General features: G+C 46.3%; 1 protein-coding gene and 1 pseudogene across 2 annotated transcripts; one reads left to right on the forward strand and one right to left on the reverse strand.

The window, feature by feature from the left end:
* Positions 1 to 13: 13 nt before the first annotated feature.
* The window catches only part of LOC146554781 (uncharacterized protein C12orf56-like), an 18,057-nt pseudogene continuing 2,466 nt past the window's right edge, over positions 14 to 15,604 (reverse strand).
* On the forward strand, positions 11,451 to 14,154 carry LOC146554782 (uncharacterized). Of its 2 annotated transcripts, none has more exons than XM_085251043.1 (2): positions 11,451 to 11,708; positions 11,787 to 14,154. In XM_085251043.1, the coding sequence occupies exon 2, from the start codon at positions 12,040 to 12,042 to the stop codon at positions 14,152 to 14,154; it is 2,115 nt and encodes a 704-aa protein (XP_085107169.1). In that variant the 5' UTR covers positions 11,451 to 11,708; positions 11,787 to 12,039. The 2 variants fall into 2 exon arrangements, with proteins under 2 accessions (XP_085107169.1, XP_085107170.1); XM_085251044.1 differs by having other exon boundaries at positions 11,790 to 14,154.

Below are 15,604 nucleotides of genomic sequence, written 5' to 3' on the forward strand. Positions count from 1 at the left end.
CGCACATGGCGGGAAAAGCATGGCGGCAACGGAAAATGAGGAGGGCGAAAGCGGATTGTTGAATGAAACGGATGAACCAGAATTGGTTTGTAAAAATGCTGCAACTTCAGTGGTGTGGAACTGGTTTAGCTTTCGTCTGTCAGATGCACAACAAAGCACTATTTTTGGTAGAGCATGCTAGCGGGCCGTCGTTATTACCGTGTTTTTTGGAAAATACGGCGCACTTAAAATCTGAAAATCGACAGTGTCCCTTATAATCCTGTGCGCCTTATTTATTAATTCTGGTTGTATTTACTGACCTCGAAACAATTTTATGTGGTACATGGCGCTCGAAAATCTGTCTAATGTTTCAGTCCGACTTTGCTAAGCTACGAAGCCGCACCACTTGATGGACTGTCAGAGAACCGCTTCAGGTTATTAGGAGTGCACATCATTTGAACAGTCTTTACAGGCCAAGCATATATCTCCATCTCTCTGTCTAACAGTAAGATGTCTGTGATATATAATAATCCAGACACTTTAAGCCGAGCATCCCGAGGACTCCAAATCCTGCTTCCTTCCCTGAGGATGCCTTTGTGTAAAGTGAAGGCTAGGAGCACGCTGGTGTTCAGTCACCTGAGCAGCATAAGAGTTCGAATGTGCTCGACAAGTCTCAGAGTGGGTCGGCTGATAGGATAGTGAGGTGGCAGCTTCACTTCAGAGCCCGACGGCATCACAGAGTATCTGCAGGACCAAAACAGATCTGAGCTGTCAGACTTTGGAGCATTTACACATTTCTTCTTTATAATAAGAAGTTAACGTGAGCACGTATGTACTTAGTGACTGTTGTGGCTGTCTTGAGCATACCTGAACTCCTCTCTGAAATGCGAGCGCAGGTGCTGAGCCAGCTGGCTGTTGTACTGCAGACAGGCCAGCAGGAGGTTGAGGCGCTGGAACAGCAGGACGGACTGAACGGGACTGGGGACCGACACTTGCAGGCCCGTCAGAACCAACACCACCTGCTGGACCTGGTAACCAATGAAGGAGAGCTGCGGGGACGGAGAGGGTCAGCGTTTGAGTAATTCTTATCATTCTGACAGAAATCACAGTTAAATCTGATGAGACCTTTACCAGGTGGGGATGAGGCTGCAGGACTCTGAGGATCCAACCGACAGACAGGAAGTTTTCAGCAGAGACACACCTGCTGGTCTGAAACACGAAGAGTTGAACAAAAACTGTGTTTGTTCAGAGCTTTCTTAGACCATATCATAGCAAATAACAAATGTTTTAAAGCTATGCAATCTGTATATAGCAGTTGAACTTTTTAGATAAGTCTACTGTGTACACAAGAATAAGAATAACTTAATGTATTAAGCTAAACTGGCTGACACTTTCATATTATTCTTGTGATTTCTTATTGGCCCTGTTTATTTAATGCAGGCCAGGTGACCCTTTTCTGGTTTAAAAAGGATGGCGAGCCAACAAAGGGCAGGGAGCAGGATTCTTAACACATCATTTCCCCCGTTTATGGACAATAGCGCTTGGACATTTCTCATGGACACCCAGATAAAAATCATGGACTTTCTCTCATCAGTGTGGACCAGTGTTTTTGAATTGGTGGTGTGTTATTTATGGGGAATATTATTGAACTTGAGAAACTGTATTGCTTGATCTAAGCTACAAGACTGTTTAGTTGTCTTTGTGCACCTTAAACCGGGCACCACTGCACCAGGAGTAATTATTTAAGTTTTTCCTTTTCTTTCCTTGTTATTTTTCCTTGGTTTTGTTTAAATACATTGTACCTGCAATAGCGTTCTGTGTTGTGTGTATTTATTGATTACTGACCATCAGCTTCAGTAGCCGTTCTTTAATCTTCTGATTAATAATATTCTGCTTAATACCTGACGTGTATTAATTCATTAGTGCTTCATCAGTGTTACAGTTGTTTAGTTTTTGTAATTCCCAGGAGAGCCTGAGGTGTTGCATAAACACATTTTACTCACAGCTGAGAAGCGCCCCCGTTGTACGCTTTATCAAACTCACCACGTGGCCTACGAGCAGCAGTTCAAAGAGCAGAGAGGCGGCGGTGTCCAGATACTCAGGGAGTAAGGCCTGAAGCTGTAAGAGGCACAAGGTTTAATGCATCGAAGGCACATGAAAGACACTTGATGTGAGCAGAGAGCAGCTCACCTCTGAGTACGTCAGAAATCCTCCGCTGTGAGTTTGTGGCTGAGGGTCACATATTAAGGCAAGCAGCATTCGGGAGGCCAGAGCACCTCTGCAGGGAAACAACAGTTAATGCAGAAAAGGGAAGGTGTGCTAACATCTGGAAATGAGCTTTATAACTCTTCTCTGGGTTTCACCAGACTACAACAAAGGAAAGCAGCTCCAGCTGCAACCAAAGAAATGATAGAAAATCTCCCTGAGAATAATCACATTTATTATTTTCTCACTTTTTATTTACTATTGTTAATAGATAAACCTCACAAACACACTGGAGACACATCAGTCTATAAGCCATGAATCTGTGTACATTTCTCTCATTTTAATACAGAAAAAAAAAAAGTAAAGACTCCTCTGGAGCTCAGACTGAATTCAGTTTTTGCCATCACACTGGCATCATTATCCATCTATCGTTCAAGCCTGTATGATTCAGATTTATACCAGTTTTTACAAGAATTTTTCTTTTATAATATTTCACAAAGACACCAGTCTTCTTTTGTAACCACATCCTCTTCAAAAAGGCAGAAATCCTAAACTTCAGCAGTACGGGGAATCTCATATCTCAGCATTTTAACTTTTCCTCAGGTACTTTGGTTTCTGCACTGCCTCCAATGACTCGGACGATTTACTCCTGATATATGATTAAAAAAAACAACTGATGTTTACTCGCCACTTCTTTAGTGGATGTTATGAACTCAACCCTGAACTTCAGCCTCGTGTGATATGCCAGTGTTCTCTTCCCATTTAACTTAATGTGTCCAGTATTCATTTCATTTTGATCCTAAACCCTTCGAGTAGTTCTGTAGTCCTCTGTGTCATTGTGTATCATCACTGTGTCAGTTAGTGTATTGACTTCCTTAGATGTGGATCCCTCACTTGTAGATACATAGAAAATCTCTTTATTCCAATCTAAGCTCCTTTTAGGCCTTTACAGGAGCTGCCAACAGATATTTCAACATACCTGAAATGAGGACTGTTTAATGAAAGGAACAAACATACACTGTGTTCTGTTTACTTTTTGGCAGAGAGCAGGCTGAGTCTGGCAGCTTCGACCTCCGTCTCTCTGAACATGATGGCGAGCGTGTCAACGATCAGAGAGCTCAGTCTGAAACACAAACAGCAGAGCTTCAGTCACATGCTCATCATCATCGTCATAGCAACACACAGCAAGGAAGATATGACCTGCAGTTAGTTATTATATTGTTACTATAAATATTATCACAGTCGCAGATTCTTTCAGTGTTTTAGGTAATATTGCGGTCTTCATCCACTCACTCTGGATTTGTTCCTGAACAAACTGAATCCTGTGAATACTGCTGTTGTTGGTATAACCGCACGCAACAATAACAGGACCTGTTCTCAGTACCGATAAGTGCGAACATTAATGGGACTATAATGTAAACTTCAGCTCTTTACATGTTCTTTATTATCTACTTTATGAATGAGGAGGTGAAACTGCTTCAGGCTCGACAGGAGAAGGCAGAGAGAGGAAACCTGCCAGTGAGCAGGTTAGGTTCACAGTGTGTTATGCTGTTAATGCAAACTAAGTTTAAGTTAGCTTGTTTAAAGAAAACTCAGTTTCCCTCATCTCAGGCTTCAAAAATCTGAAGTTTTCACAAAACCCACTTTCTGGAAACAGCTGTGAAATAATGCACATCATCTCTGTAATCGCCACGCTGAATACAGTCAAAGAAACACCTTAATGAATCTGAAATCTCGCCTCTGTGGAGCTATGAACACCTGCTAAGGGGCTTACAGGAGCTGATCTGCTGTGTAGAGTCCACCGAGGCTCTGGCGGCCGTGAAGACATCCCTCCAGAGTGCAGAGCAGGAAAGTACACACCTCACTGGACTGGAAAACAGAAAATGAGTCATTCACTGCAACTCACAGGCACGTTCTGTACGTCAAACACACAGTGCCGAGCAGGTTTTATAAACTTTACCCTCCAGAAGAGCCGGCGCAGGGTAACGCTGCGGTGCGCGGCGGTCCTCAGCTCCTGCAGCAGCAGGTACATACTCTCCACGCTGCTCCCGTCCTGCAGGAGCTCGGAGCTCAGCTGGCCAAACAGGTGAGCCGTCCGCTCCCAGCTTAAATATAACATCAACATTAATACCGACGTTTGAGCCTGTTAGCAATAACAAGTTTAAATGAGCCTAAACTCGTCACAGTCCGCTGTGATGAACCTTCAGGGCTCAGATGAGGTTTCTCAGAGCAGGTCGAAATCTCTGGAAATGTTTTTATATAAATCTTTATATTGGAATATGAGCGCTACAGCTCAGCACAGCCAAGATAAAATAATATTTCAGTTCATTAAAAATATTTCATGGTCTCATTATTTAAGCTCCACTCAAATGTAAACTAAACAAATGTACGTGTTTGCAAATATTAAATGTGCAGTGAAACATCTGGAGCTGATGCAAAAGAGGTGCAGTTCTCCTGAATGTGAACTTCTGCATGATTATGCGTGGCTGATGCAGGCGGCTGTAGCTGCCAGCTGTCTGATAGGCTTCACCTCAGCTAACTGCAGTCACTGAGCTGGAGCTTTGTGGGGAGCTACCATACTGTAATCTACAGCTACTCCAGGACGCCTCGGCTTCAGTCTCAGAGAGTATCCACAGCACTAATCAGTAGAGTGGAGTCCAAAACCAGTGGGTGCCGTCACAGTGGCTATGTCCAGTGTAGTCTATGAGTGAATGATTTCTGTTTCCACAGTAACAAACTGACCTGTGACCTTTATTCTGACTGGACAAGCAGGAAGTTGTGTGTCTGCAGTCTGCACAGAACAGTTTATTACCTGATGGCAGCAGCAGACAATGAAACGCAGTTCCTCCTTCTGTAGAGCGGATCTAACAAAAGGGTGGACCTCTGAACACACACACACACACACACCTCAGAAATCTGAGCGAGTACACCATCAGACACATGTTTTATACTTTTATACTTTTTCATTTTATACTTCCTGTTTTTTCTTATTTTGTATTTTCTTTGTGTTTATGAGCCTTTCTGATCTTCTGGTTCTTGGTATTAGTTCTTTATCGTTATAACTAAACTAGTTCTCAGTGTAGTTACAGATTACTTTAGGGTGATTAGTTCCCTTTAGTGCTCCCATTCTGTCCTTTTATCTTTCTCGCCCCCCTTTCAGTTGTGCCTCACTTCCTGCTTCATTTTGATAGTTGTTCCTTGTGTTTGCTTTCAGTTTTGCTTCTTTTGTCTCATCCTCTGTGATTTAGCTGAGCTGTGTTTTGTTCTCCCAGCTATCTCCACTTCCCTCATTACCTTTCTGTGTCTGTGTGTATGTAACAAACAGCTTGCCTTTTGTTACATACAAAAGTTAATCCCTGTTTTCTGTGACTGCATTTAAAGTCCATATCATTACACAGGACACGCTCTGTATAACCTGCACACTGTGACATTTACTTATCTACTCCAAAAATCCACAGGGCACCTTTAAGCTCCACTTTCATATAAATAACCACAACATTTCTAAAGCTAACAGTCAATGTGTTAAATACTATTCATAGACAGTCTTCACTCACAATACTGAAGCTGTTCCACAAGCTCTGCAGGTGGAGGTAAAGTCTGGACTTCTCTGAGACGGCGTACAGGTGGAGCTCCGCGTCCCACTCCTCCTCGCTGTCCACGCAGCCTCGTCTCAGCAGACGTGACAGGACCGAACCGATCCTCCTTTGTAACTGTAACAGCACACACAACAGAGCTCGACCAAATTTACAGAGACGTGTGACCCTTGTCTAAGTTACTTCAAATTGAATTTGAGTAGATCTTCATCGGAACAGCCACACGTTTATACCTGACCACTCTCGAGGGTCTTCAGGCTTTTCTCTGAGAGCAATGGCGATGAGGCAGGTGAGACTAAGGGGGAGTAAAAGGGGGGAGGCTGCGGGACTCTCGTGAGGCCGAGAGTCTCTGGGTTCGGGCACGAGGCTGAGCGGGTGTGCTTTAACACTGGGGGGAGCTCCTCCTTCCTCCATTGGCTGCTGGAGAGAAGAAACAGCGCAGACATCAGGTTTCTGTGAAGTGTCTGCATCATCAACTGTGTGAGTTTCATGTCGTATTCCAGCTGCACAAAACAATTAAAAACACTTTCCTGATCAGCTAATGGTCTCGGTTGCTAGTTTGAAGTCTACCTGAACACAACACAAGGTTCATGTAGTAAATTAACGTCACACTAGAGCCAAATAAGCCTCTAAAATATGCTTTGCTTTTCAGAACTTCTTTATTGTTTTTCTGCACAAATGTTGCAGCTTAAAAACAGAAAGAGCTCTCAGGTAGATTCACACAGTCATGATAGTCGTGCTCCTGAGACTTCACGCTGTCAGCTCATCCTTAGGTTCAACTTTACAAGCAGTCTAAGGTTTGGGAGTGGCAGTGAAAGAAAAGTGTGTACGTTTAATGACCTACCGGGGGTGAGCACAGCTGAGCAGCAGGGAACATTAGCGTGAGACAGCTTTTACATTTTATGCTGTTTGCGTCTGTTTTACAGTGCTTCGTCGTTACCAGGCAACAGTTCAATGACAGTAAATCTGTTCCTTCCTCCCTCCATCTCCTGCCTCATTCACAGAAGAACTCAAGGAGGATCGGAGCCCCGCATGCAACCAAGTAAAAATGCAAACTGTCCAGCAGCGAACCAGCAGGTCCTCTTGCTGTGGGAGTTTATAAAAACGTGTTTGGAAAACACATCTCTACATTTCAATCATCAGTGGGCACATTCTGCTGAAAAAGGATAAATGATGGACCAGCAGTACCAGGTGGATGTTACCTGCTGCCTGGTGTGTGGATGAAGCACTGCAGGTGTGATATTGAGGAGCAACACTGGAGTCACTCTGTGAACATGTTAATGAGCAGCAGGTAAACTAGTCCCTGGAGTAAATAAGTCATGAGCTATCTGAGACACTGGGGTGGTCATTACATACTCAGGTAAAGTGGCTCAGCTGTTAACAAGTTCACAACAGGCAACCACATTACAGTGTTGAAGTATCCCACACATAAACTTTCACTGTCTGCCTCACTCCTGCACACTCTGCAGCTTCTAAAATGATTATAACCAAATTCAACACTGGCATTACGTAATGTGTTTGCAGGGAGGACTTAAAAGCCTTTATGTGTGAGTATCCTCAAATAAAACATGCTTCTGAAGTGTGTCTGTGTTTTACTCACCTCTCTGTGGAAAATCCTGTGGAGGAAATGGAAACACAGGATGGCTAGAGTTACAGATAAAGAAACAAGACGACACATAAACCTCACTGGTGTCTTTCCAAAGGATCAAATCTCTGAAGAGACCATTCCACATGTCTCTGACTCGTCTTACAAAAAGCATAAACTTCAGTCTGATATCATTGCGTAGCATCATCAAATTACATAAACTGTCTCAGTTACCTTGTAATGTGCTTGTTATTTCAGGACAGTGGCTGTTTCGGCGAGAGGACGGGGCTGCAGGAGGAAGGCCCTCTTTCTTGGCTCTCTTTAACCAATTGCGTTGCTTCGCTGCAGGTTTTTTGGTGACGTAGACGATCCGTATGTGTTGGCAGCGTTCCTGATGCTTCCCACTGAGGAAATCTGGGATGTCGTTCACCTGTAAAAAAAGACAATGCTGTAAAGATTATAAAATGTGACAATATGAGGGAGCAGAATCAGAAATAAGACAAAACCAAGCGGTGCAGAAACGAGTCGACAGAAAACTGACATTAGCGCATCGATTCTAATGATTGACTATTTTTCAAGCAAATTTTGGTTTTGTAGAAACTATTAATCAAACTATTAATAAAAAGATGAATCTATACATTATCATGAGTTTCAGCCCTTAAAATAAAATCGGATATTTACAGAATAACAAGATTAAATAAAGATAATGTTTATATTTTGTGCCATATACAACCTTTGAACATATATACAGTGGGGCAAAAAAGTATTTAGTCAGCCACCGATTGTGCAAGTTCCCCCACTTAAAATGATGACAGAGGTCAGTAATTTGCACCAGAGGTACACTTCAACTGTGAGAGACAGAATGTGAAAAAAAAAATCCATGAATCCACATGGTAGGATTTGTAAAGAATTTATTCGTAAATCAGGGTGGAAAATAAGTATTTGGTCACCTCAAACAAGGAAAAGCTCTGGCTCTCACAGACCTGTAGCGTCTTCTGTAAGAAGCTTTTCTGTCCCCCACTCGTTACCTGTATGAATGGCACCTGTTTGAACTCATTATCTGTATAAAAGACACCTGTCCACAGCCTCAAACAGTCAGACTCCAAACTCCGCCATGGCCAAGACCAAAGAGCTTTCGAAGGACACCAGGAAAAGTATTGTAGACCTGCACCAGACTGGGAAGAGTGAATCTACAATAGGCAAGCAGCTTGGTGTGAAAAAATCAACTGTGGGAGCAATCATCAGAAAATGGAAGACATACAAGACCACTGATAATCTCCCTCGATCTGGGGCTCCACGCAAGATCTCATCCCGTGGGGTCAAAATGATCATGAGAACGGTGAGCAAAGATCCCAGAACCACACGGGGGGACCTGGTGAATGACCTGCAGAGAGCTGGGACCAAAGTAACAAAGGTCACCATCAGTAACACACTACAACGGCAGGGAATCAAATCCCGCAGTGCCAGACGTGTTCCGCTGCTGAAGCCAGTGCATGTCCAGGCCCGTCTGAAGTTTGCCAGAGAGCACATGGATGATACAGCAGAGGATTGGGAGAATGGTTTCATCTGACCACATGACAAAGTAGAACTTTTTGGTATAAACTCAACTCGTCGTGTTTGGAGGAAGAAGAATACTGAGTTGCATCCCAAGAACACCATACCTACTGTGAAGCATGGGGGTGGAAACATCATGCTATGGGGCTGTTTTTCTGCCAAGGGGACAGGACGACTGATCCGTGTTAAGGACAGAATGAATGGGGCCATGTATCGTGAGATTTTGAGTCAAAACCTCCTTCCATCAGTGAGAACTTTGAAGATGAAACGAGGCTGGGTCTTCCAACATGACAATGATCCAAAACACACCGCCCGGGCAACAAAGGAGTGGCTCCGTAAGAAGCATTTGAAAGTCCTGGAGTGGCCTAGCCAGTCTCCAGACCTCAACCCCATAGAAAATCTGTGGCGGGAGTTGAAAGTCCGTGTTGCTCGGCGACAGCCCCAAAACATCACTGCTCTCGAGAAGATCTGCATGGAGGAATGGGCCAAAATACCAGCTACTGTGTGTGCAAACCTGGTAAAGACCTATAGTAAACGTTTGACCTCTGTTATTGCCAACAAAGGTTATGTTACAAAGTATTGAGTTGTATTTTTGTTATTGACCAAATACTTATTTTCCACCCTGATTTACGAATAAATTCTTTACAAATCCTACCATGTGGATTCATGGATTTTTTTTTTTTTCACATTCTGTCTCTCACAGTTGAAGTGTACCTCTGGTGCAAATTACTGACCTCTGTCATCATTTTAGGTGGGGGAACTTGCACAATCGGTGGCTGACTAAATACTTTTTTGCCCCACTGTACTGTGCACTTATAGTGGGTATTCTCACATCTTTCATGGATATTGATCATCTGCTGTAGACTGATTTTGATCCTGTGTGTAATAAAAGGATGTAGGATAATCCCACACTACTTCAGTAATCTTGAGGTCCGGGCACTGGGGGGTCCGATCCATGACTGATATCACTCTACTGTGTGTTTTTCCCTCCTGACAACATCTCATCTCTCCCTCAGATCTGGTTCAACAATTTTCAGTCGTTCTTGTGTCATTTTAATAATCAACCTTTTCTCTGTTTCCCTTCCTTAAGAACAGCTTCTTGACAGCCGCTCTTCCACTGAGACCTTTTCTGATGAGGCTTCAGTGATCAGCAGCTGATCAGCTGAAGGTCCTCCTCTCATATTTTTCATGGATATTGATCATCTGCTAAAGATAGATTTTAAATCTAAGTTTTCAGCTAACAGATCTTTGTGAATAATGTTGTTGTTGTAAAAATATTATTTTGTGCCTGTGAAACTGTGTCATCTTTGGCAACTTAATGACAGAAAGAATGATTGTGTTTTTTATGACACACTGCTGTTGTCATAAAATAGTAAACTGGTTCTTTGCTAATATTCTGTTATGTGTGGAGACAACACTGGTTCATCTGAGTTAAGATCCTTTTTTATGCTTGGATCATAGTTACTTTGAAAGCCTGGAGAAGTATTGCTAAAGAGCACTTAAAAAAACAGCAGAAACATCTATAAAATACAAAGAAATCAAAAACTTCTGGATTGTATTTTGTCAGATTTTATTTTATTGAGTGACTCTAATTTATTTAACTGCTTTTTCAATGTTGCATTGAATATGTTGGCGACTGCTTTGTCACGGGAACTTGAATAAAGCACGTCTCATCTTCTGAGCGGCTTTAATTTTGCGTTTGCCAAAGATCGCGTTACAAAAGACCTGATTTCTGTTTGTTACAGTGAGCAGGTTCGAGTCCCAGTAAGTTTCCATGAGCTCCCAGTGCTCTGAAGATCCTCCACAAAGTGGCTAAAGGGTGGTGCTGAGGCCATGGAGAGGCCAGCACAGGTCATCAGGTGGTAATCTTAGAGTTAATGCAGATGGGATTAACTCTGTTAGGGCCGAGTTAAACCTCTGACATAACGAGATGAAGTTAGAGGCTCGGCGTGACTTTTGCTGCATGTATTGCAGCTCTGTATTATGTGGCATTGGAACTATTTTAAGCTTTTAAAGTTTAATTAAAATCTGAGGATAACAGCTTCCTCATTAACGGTTTGTCTGTGCTGCTCTTTGGCAGGTTGATATACATGAAGTACTTGAAACGGTCACATGGGCAGCCCTAACAATAAGTACATACCAACATTACTGACAGCTGTTAATCATACCTGAGTCCTGCTCCGTGATTGGTTTCCAGGCTTCCTGCAACTCAGGTGCTCTGAGGCTCAGTGCAGCTCAGTATGAGCAGACATGAAATATGCAAACCAGAGCAGGTGTTACGCTCTTGTTCTCACCATCAGCAGTAAAGGTGAGAAGTGAAACCTATAAATCGAACTAACTCGTGTGTAATCTGAAGAGTTTAACAGGGATTAATCAGCAGAAGCCGGTTAGTCAGTGAACGCATCATGTGACATGCATGTAATCTAACGTGCTTTAGTCGTGGTTTGGCTGTCACTCAAGGTTATGTCAGTTAAGTCTCCAAAAACCTAAACTTATTGTCACGGACCCGGTTCCGGGGACTCTGGGTTCGTGAACAGTGTGGACCTTTATTGTTATTAGTGTATTGGATGTATGTTTGCTGCACTGTGTTCTTGTGTTCAATGCTGGTGTGTGTATGTGTGTGAGGCTGGAGGATGAAGGACAGCCACCTGCAGGCCTGATGGGTGTGGCCCTGCCAGCTGCTGGTCACGCCTAGCTTACCACACACCTGCTTCTGATCAGGATCGTCGGGGGAGCTACTTAACAGAGCGATGGAGCTTCCTCCGGCGCAGGATCGTTGAGTTAGACTCCATGTCAGTGTTTGTAGTGCTGGTCAGTGTATGCCTGCTGGAGTTGGTGCCATAACGGCTGTGTCTGTGTTTTTTCCTCAGGAGAGTGGAACACAGGACTGCAAGACACACGGGGTGTGTGAAGGCACAGGGGCAGAGAGCACGGGATACCAGCACTTGGGAGAAGACACGTCACGGGAGTCGAGGGAGCACTTTTGGAGATTCAATGTGTGGTGTACATTTACCTCACTGTAAATAAACCCACTGTTCATTTCATTAAGTCCAGCGTTTGGGTCCTTTCTCCAACATCCCCCACGGTCTGCCCCCCAGACCGTGACAGAACGATCCTGCCATTATGGGCCCAGCGGACTCAAGGACCGTCTCACAGGAGGAATTGCTCGCCCAGCTCTGGAAATACTGTCGGAGCATTATCCAGGCGGCAGATCCACATCAGAGACACTTACAGGTCGTATTTTTTGATTCCTTCTTATCATCAATCACCTCATCTGTGAGCTTTTTGGACATTAAGAGACTAATTTCGATTATAACCACGCTGAGGGAAAGTTCCTGTTTTGAGCTGTTTGGTTTGGGCTGTCCGGGCGAGGAGGATATGGCAACCTCCCTGGGAGCCCTTGCTGCCTATTTCTTTTTTCATAGGCTGATAGCCTCCCCGCCATCGCTTGCAGCTCGCTTGTTGGACCCTCCATTGCGGGGGAAACGTTTCACACGCCCTCTGCACCTCACCCCATCTCCACTCACCTCTGCGGCACCTGCTGAGTCAGCAGACCAAGGACTGGCAGCTCAAAATCACACAGCTGCTCTCCTGTCCGGCCGGCTGGTGGAACCTCAGCCTGATACGCTGGCCCCGGCATCGTTACAGAAGCGACGCTTGCGCCGCCGGCGTGCCTCACCGCAGTCAGACTCTAAAACTTTCCAACAGCCGGCTGTGGTGAGTCATATGGACAATTCTTCGTCACTCACCTCAACCGTTTACTCTGGGGCTATGTTTATACAGCCAGCTGCCCAGCCGGTAGCCAAAGCGCAGCCAGCAGCCCAGCTGGTCGCCGTACCACAGCCAATCGCCCAGCTAGTAAGTCGGCCGTCACCTGCTGAATCATTCCCCGCGACATCTACCTCGCTGCCTACCGTTTCATCCCGTTCACCATCTACACCACCCGCTGCTTCACCATCTGCAGCTGTAACACCGTCGTCATCTCATCCGCATGCAGTCACCCCTCAGCCATCTTCTCCACCAGCGGCAGCCTCCATTCCACTACCCACTCCAGCAGCCCTGTCCGGAGGGGGCGACCTCACACGCGTCCAACGCCTGATGGACTGGGTAACTCACACCACCAACCCAAGGGCAAGAGTGGTGGGGTTAAATGCCATCGAGGCAATCCTGGAGGGAAGTCCCTACCTCGGCCAGCTTAAGGAAGTTTCCGCCTTCCTTCGCACCCTGCATGAAGCCCGGGGGGTAGTGCAAGCTCAGGAAACTCCAGACTTTGTCCAGCAGCGGCTCGGCGAGCGGGAGCTCAGCATGCCCGAGCAGGAGCTCAGCGAGCGGGAGGAGCCCGCGTCGCCAGCTGTGGAGCTCGGCGAGCCGGAGCAGCTCGGCGAGCTAATGCCGGAGGAGCTCAGCGAGCCGGAGAAGCTCAGCGAGCCGGAGGAGCTCAGCGGGCTAATGCCGGAGGAGCTCAGCGAGCCGGAGGAGCACTGTGAGCCGGAGGAGCTCAGCGAGCTATTGCCGGAGGAGCTCGGCGAGCCGGAGGAGCACTGTGAGCCGGAGCAGCCCAGCGAGCCACCCACTGAGAAGCCCGCACCGCTGCTGGCGGACCTCAACGAGCCGGAGGGACCGGCGTTGCCAGCAGAGGAGCTCAGCGAGCTTGGTGAGCCCGCGCTGCCACCGGAGGAGCTCGGAGGTCCGGAGGGATCCGCTGAGCCAGAGCTGGAGGTCTGCGTGCCGGAGGGGCCGCCACGTCCTGCAGCCCGGCCGCCACGTCCTGCAGCCCGGCCGCCACGTCGGGAATCGTGGGTGGTGCTGAGGCGGGAGCAGCAGCGACGCCGCCGCCACCGGACCCGTGGCCGCCCGCCGGAGCAGCGACGCCGCCGCCACCGGACCCGTGGCCGCCCGCCGGAGCTGCAACGCCGTTGCCACCGGATCTGTGGCAGGCCGCCTGAAGCGTTCTGCTTCCATCACGGGGTTAGAGGTAGGCCACCTGAACTTTTTTGCCGCCACTGCCCAACCCGCAGCGGGTCCCGCTTGTTTTGCCGTCCTGCAGATCGGCCGCCAGAACTGTTTGCTGCCACTGGACCGGGGTATTGGACTGTTGACCTGTGTTTTTCTTTTGTTGCTTTGTGGTGGCTGTTTAGCGGAGTGGTTTTGGGGCCCTCCGTCCTGGACCCCCCGCCACCCGCCCTGGGTTGGTTGTTCTGTGGTTTTGTTTTGGGGTCGTCGGGAGTCGACCCTTAGAGGGGGGATACTGTCACGGACCCGGTTCCGGGGACTCGGGGTTCGTGAACAGTGTGGACCTTTATTGTTATTAGTGTATTGGATGTATGTTTGCTGCACTGTGTTCTTGTGTTCAATGCTGGTGTGTGTTTGTGTGTGAGGCTGGAGGATGAAGGACAGCCACCTGCAGGCCTGATGGGTGTGGCCCTGCCAGCTGCTGGTCACGCCTAGCTTACCACACACCTGCTTCTGATCAGGATCGTCGGGGGAGCTACTTAACAGAGCGATGGAGCTTCCTCCGGCGCAGGATCGTTGAGTTAGACTCCATGTCAGTGTTTGTAGTGCTGGTCAGTGTATGCCTGCTGGAGTTGGTGCCATAACGGCTGTGTCTGTGTTTTTTTTCCTCAGGAGAGTGGAACACAGGACTGCAAGACACACGGGGTGTGTGAAGGCACAGGGGCAAAGAGCACGGGATACCAGCACTTGGGAGAAGACACGTCACGGGAGTCGAGGGAGCACTTTTGGAGATTCAATGTGTGGTGTACATTTACCTCACTGTAAATAAACCCACTGTTCATTTCATTAAGTCCAGCGTTTGGGTCCTTTCTCCAACATCCCCCACGGTCTGCCCCCCAGACCGTGACACTTATTCAGTTTACTGTCAAATTAGACAGAAAAAATTGAGCTTTAACATATTCTGCTAATAGAACTAGCTCTAAAGATCCACTAATTACCTCATTGGGTTCAGCTTTAAAGATGTCACAAGTCAAAAATAATAGAAATCTATGGGGTCCTAATTATAAACTGCAAACTTCATCCATATTTATCTCTAAATGTTCTTTAAAAATCTGGAGCTTGGTTTTAAACCTAAGCGTGAAGACTTAAACGTCAATATCAAGTTTAGATTTAAAGTCTGACTGTAAATTCTCATCTTTACGGCTCTGGTCAGAAAAAAGCTAGACGAAAGGCCAGAGCCATTTAAATGTGTGTGATGCTTCTTCAGCCCTAGCTCTCAGCCGAACTTCACTGCAGGAATATCAACCAAAGTGCAAACAGGTCACAACCCTTTGGGCTTTGTTTTGCTGTCTTCTCTGGTTTGTTCACAGTTTAGGTTTCAAAGTAGAGCTGGGCGATAGAACGATAACGATATGTATCGCGATATAACTTTTACTCGATAGAGAAATTAAGCTATCGCGATAGACCTCGCCGCTCTTGTTCTCTTAAAAAAAAAAAAAAAAAGGTCAGCCGATCCAAATTCAGTAGCGCAGAGCCGAACCAATCACAGCCGCAGCGTCACGTCGCGTGACTTGTTACGTACAGCACAAGTGCCAAGCCGCACGTGTGTTTGTTTGGGAAGCAGCCAGCGGGTAATGGAGCCAGCGCATAATGGAGGAAATGAGTGTGCCGACTAGAAAAATCAACCGAGCGTGACCGAAGAGAAAACAGATGATGGTTCCAATGCCGGAGAGAT

The sequence above is a fragment of the Mchenga conophoros genome, linkage group LG17 (genome assembly GCF_057382185.1).
Source record: "Mchenga conophoros isolate Kocher_MC1m ecotype Shallow Benthic linkage group LG17, M_conophoros_male_GT1.1, whole genome shotgun sequence".
Taxonomy (NCBI): domain Eukaryota; kingdom Metazoa; phylum Chordata; class Actinopteri; order Cichliformes; family Cichlidae; genus Mchenga; species Mchenga conophoros.

Bases quoted from the DNA above. Each gene is read 5' to 3' on its own strand.
- LOC146554782 (XM_085251043.1), top strand. From the start codon at position 12,040: ATGGGCCCAGCGGACTCAAGGACCGTCTCACAGGAGGAATTGCTCGCC.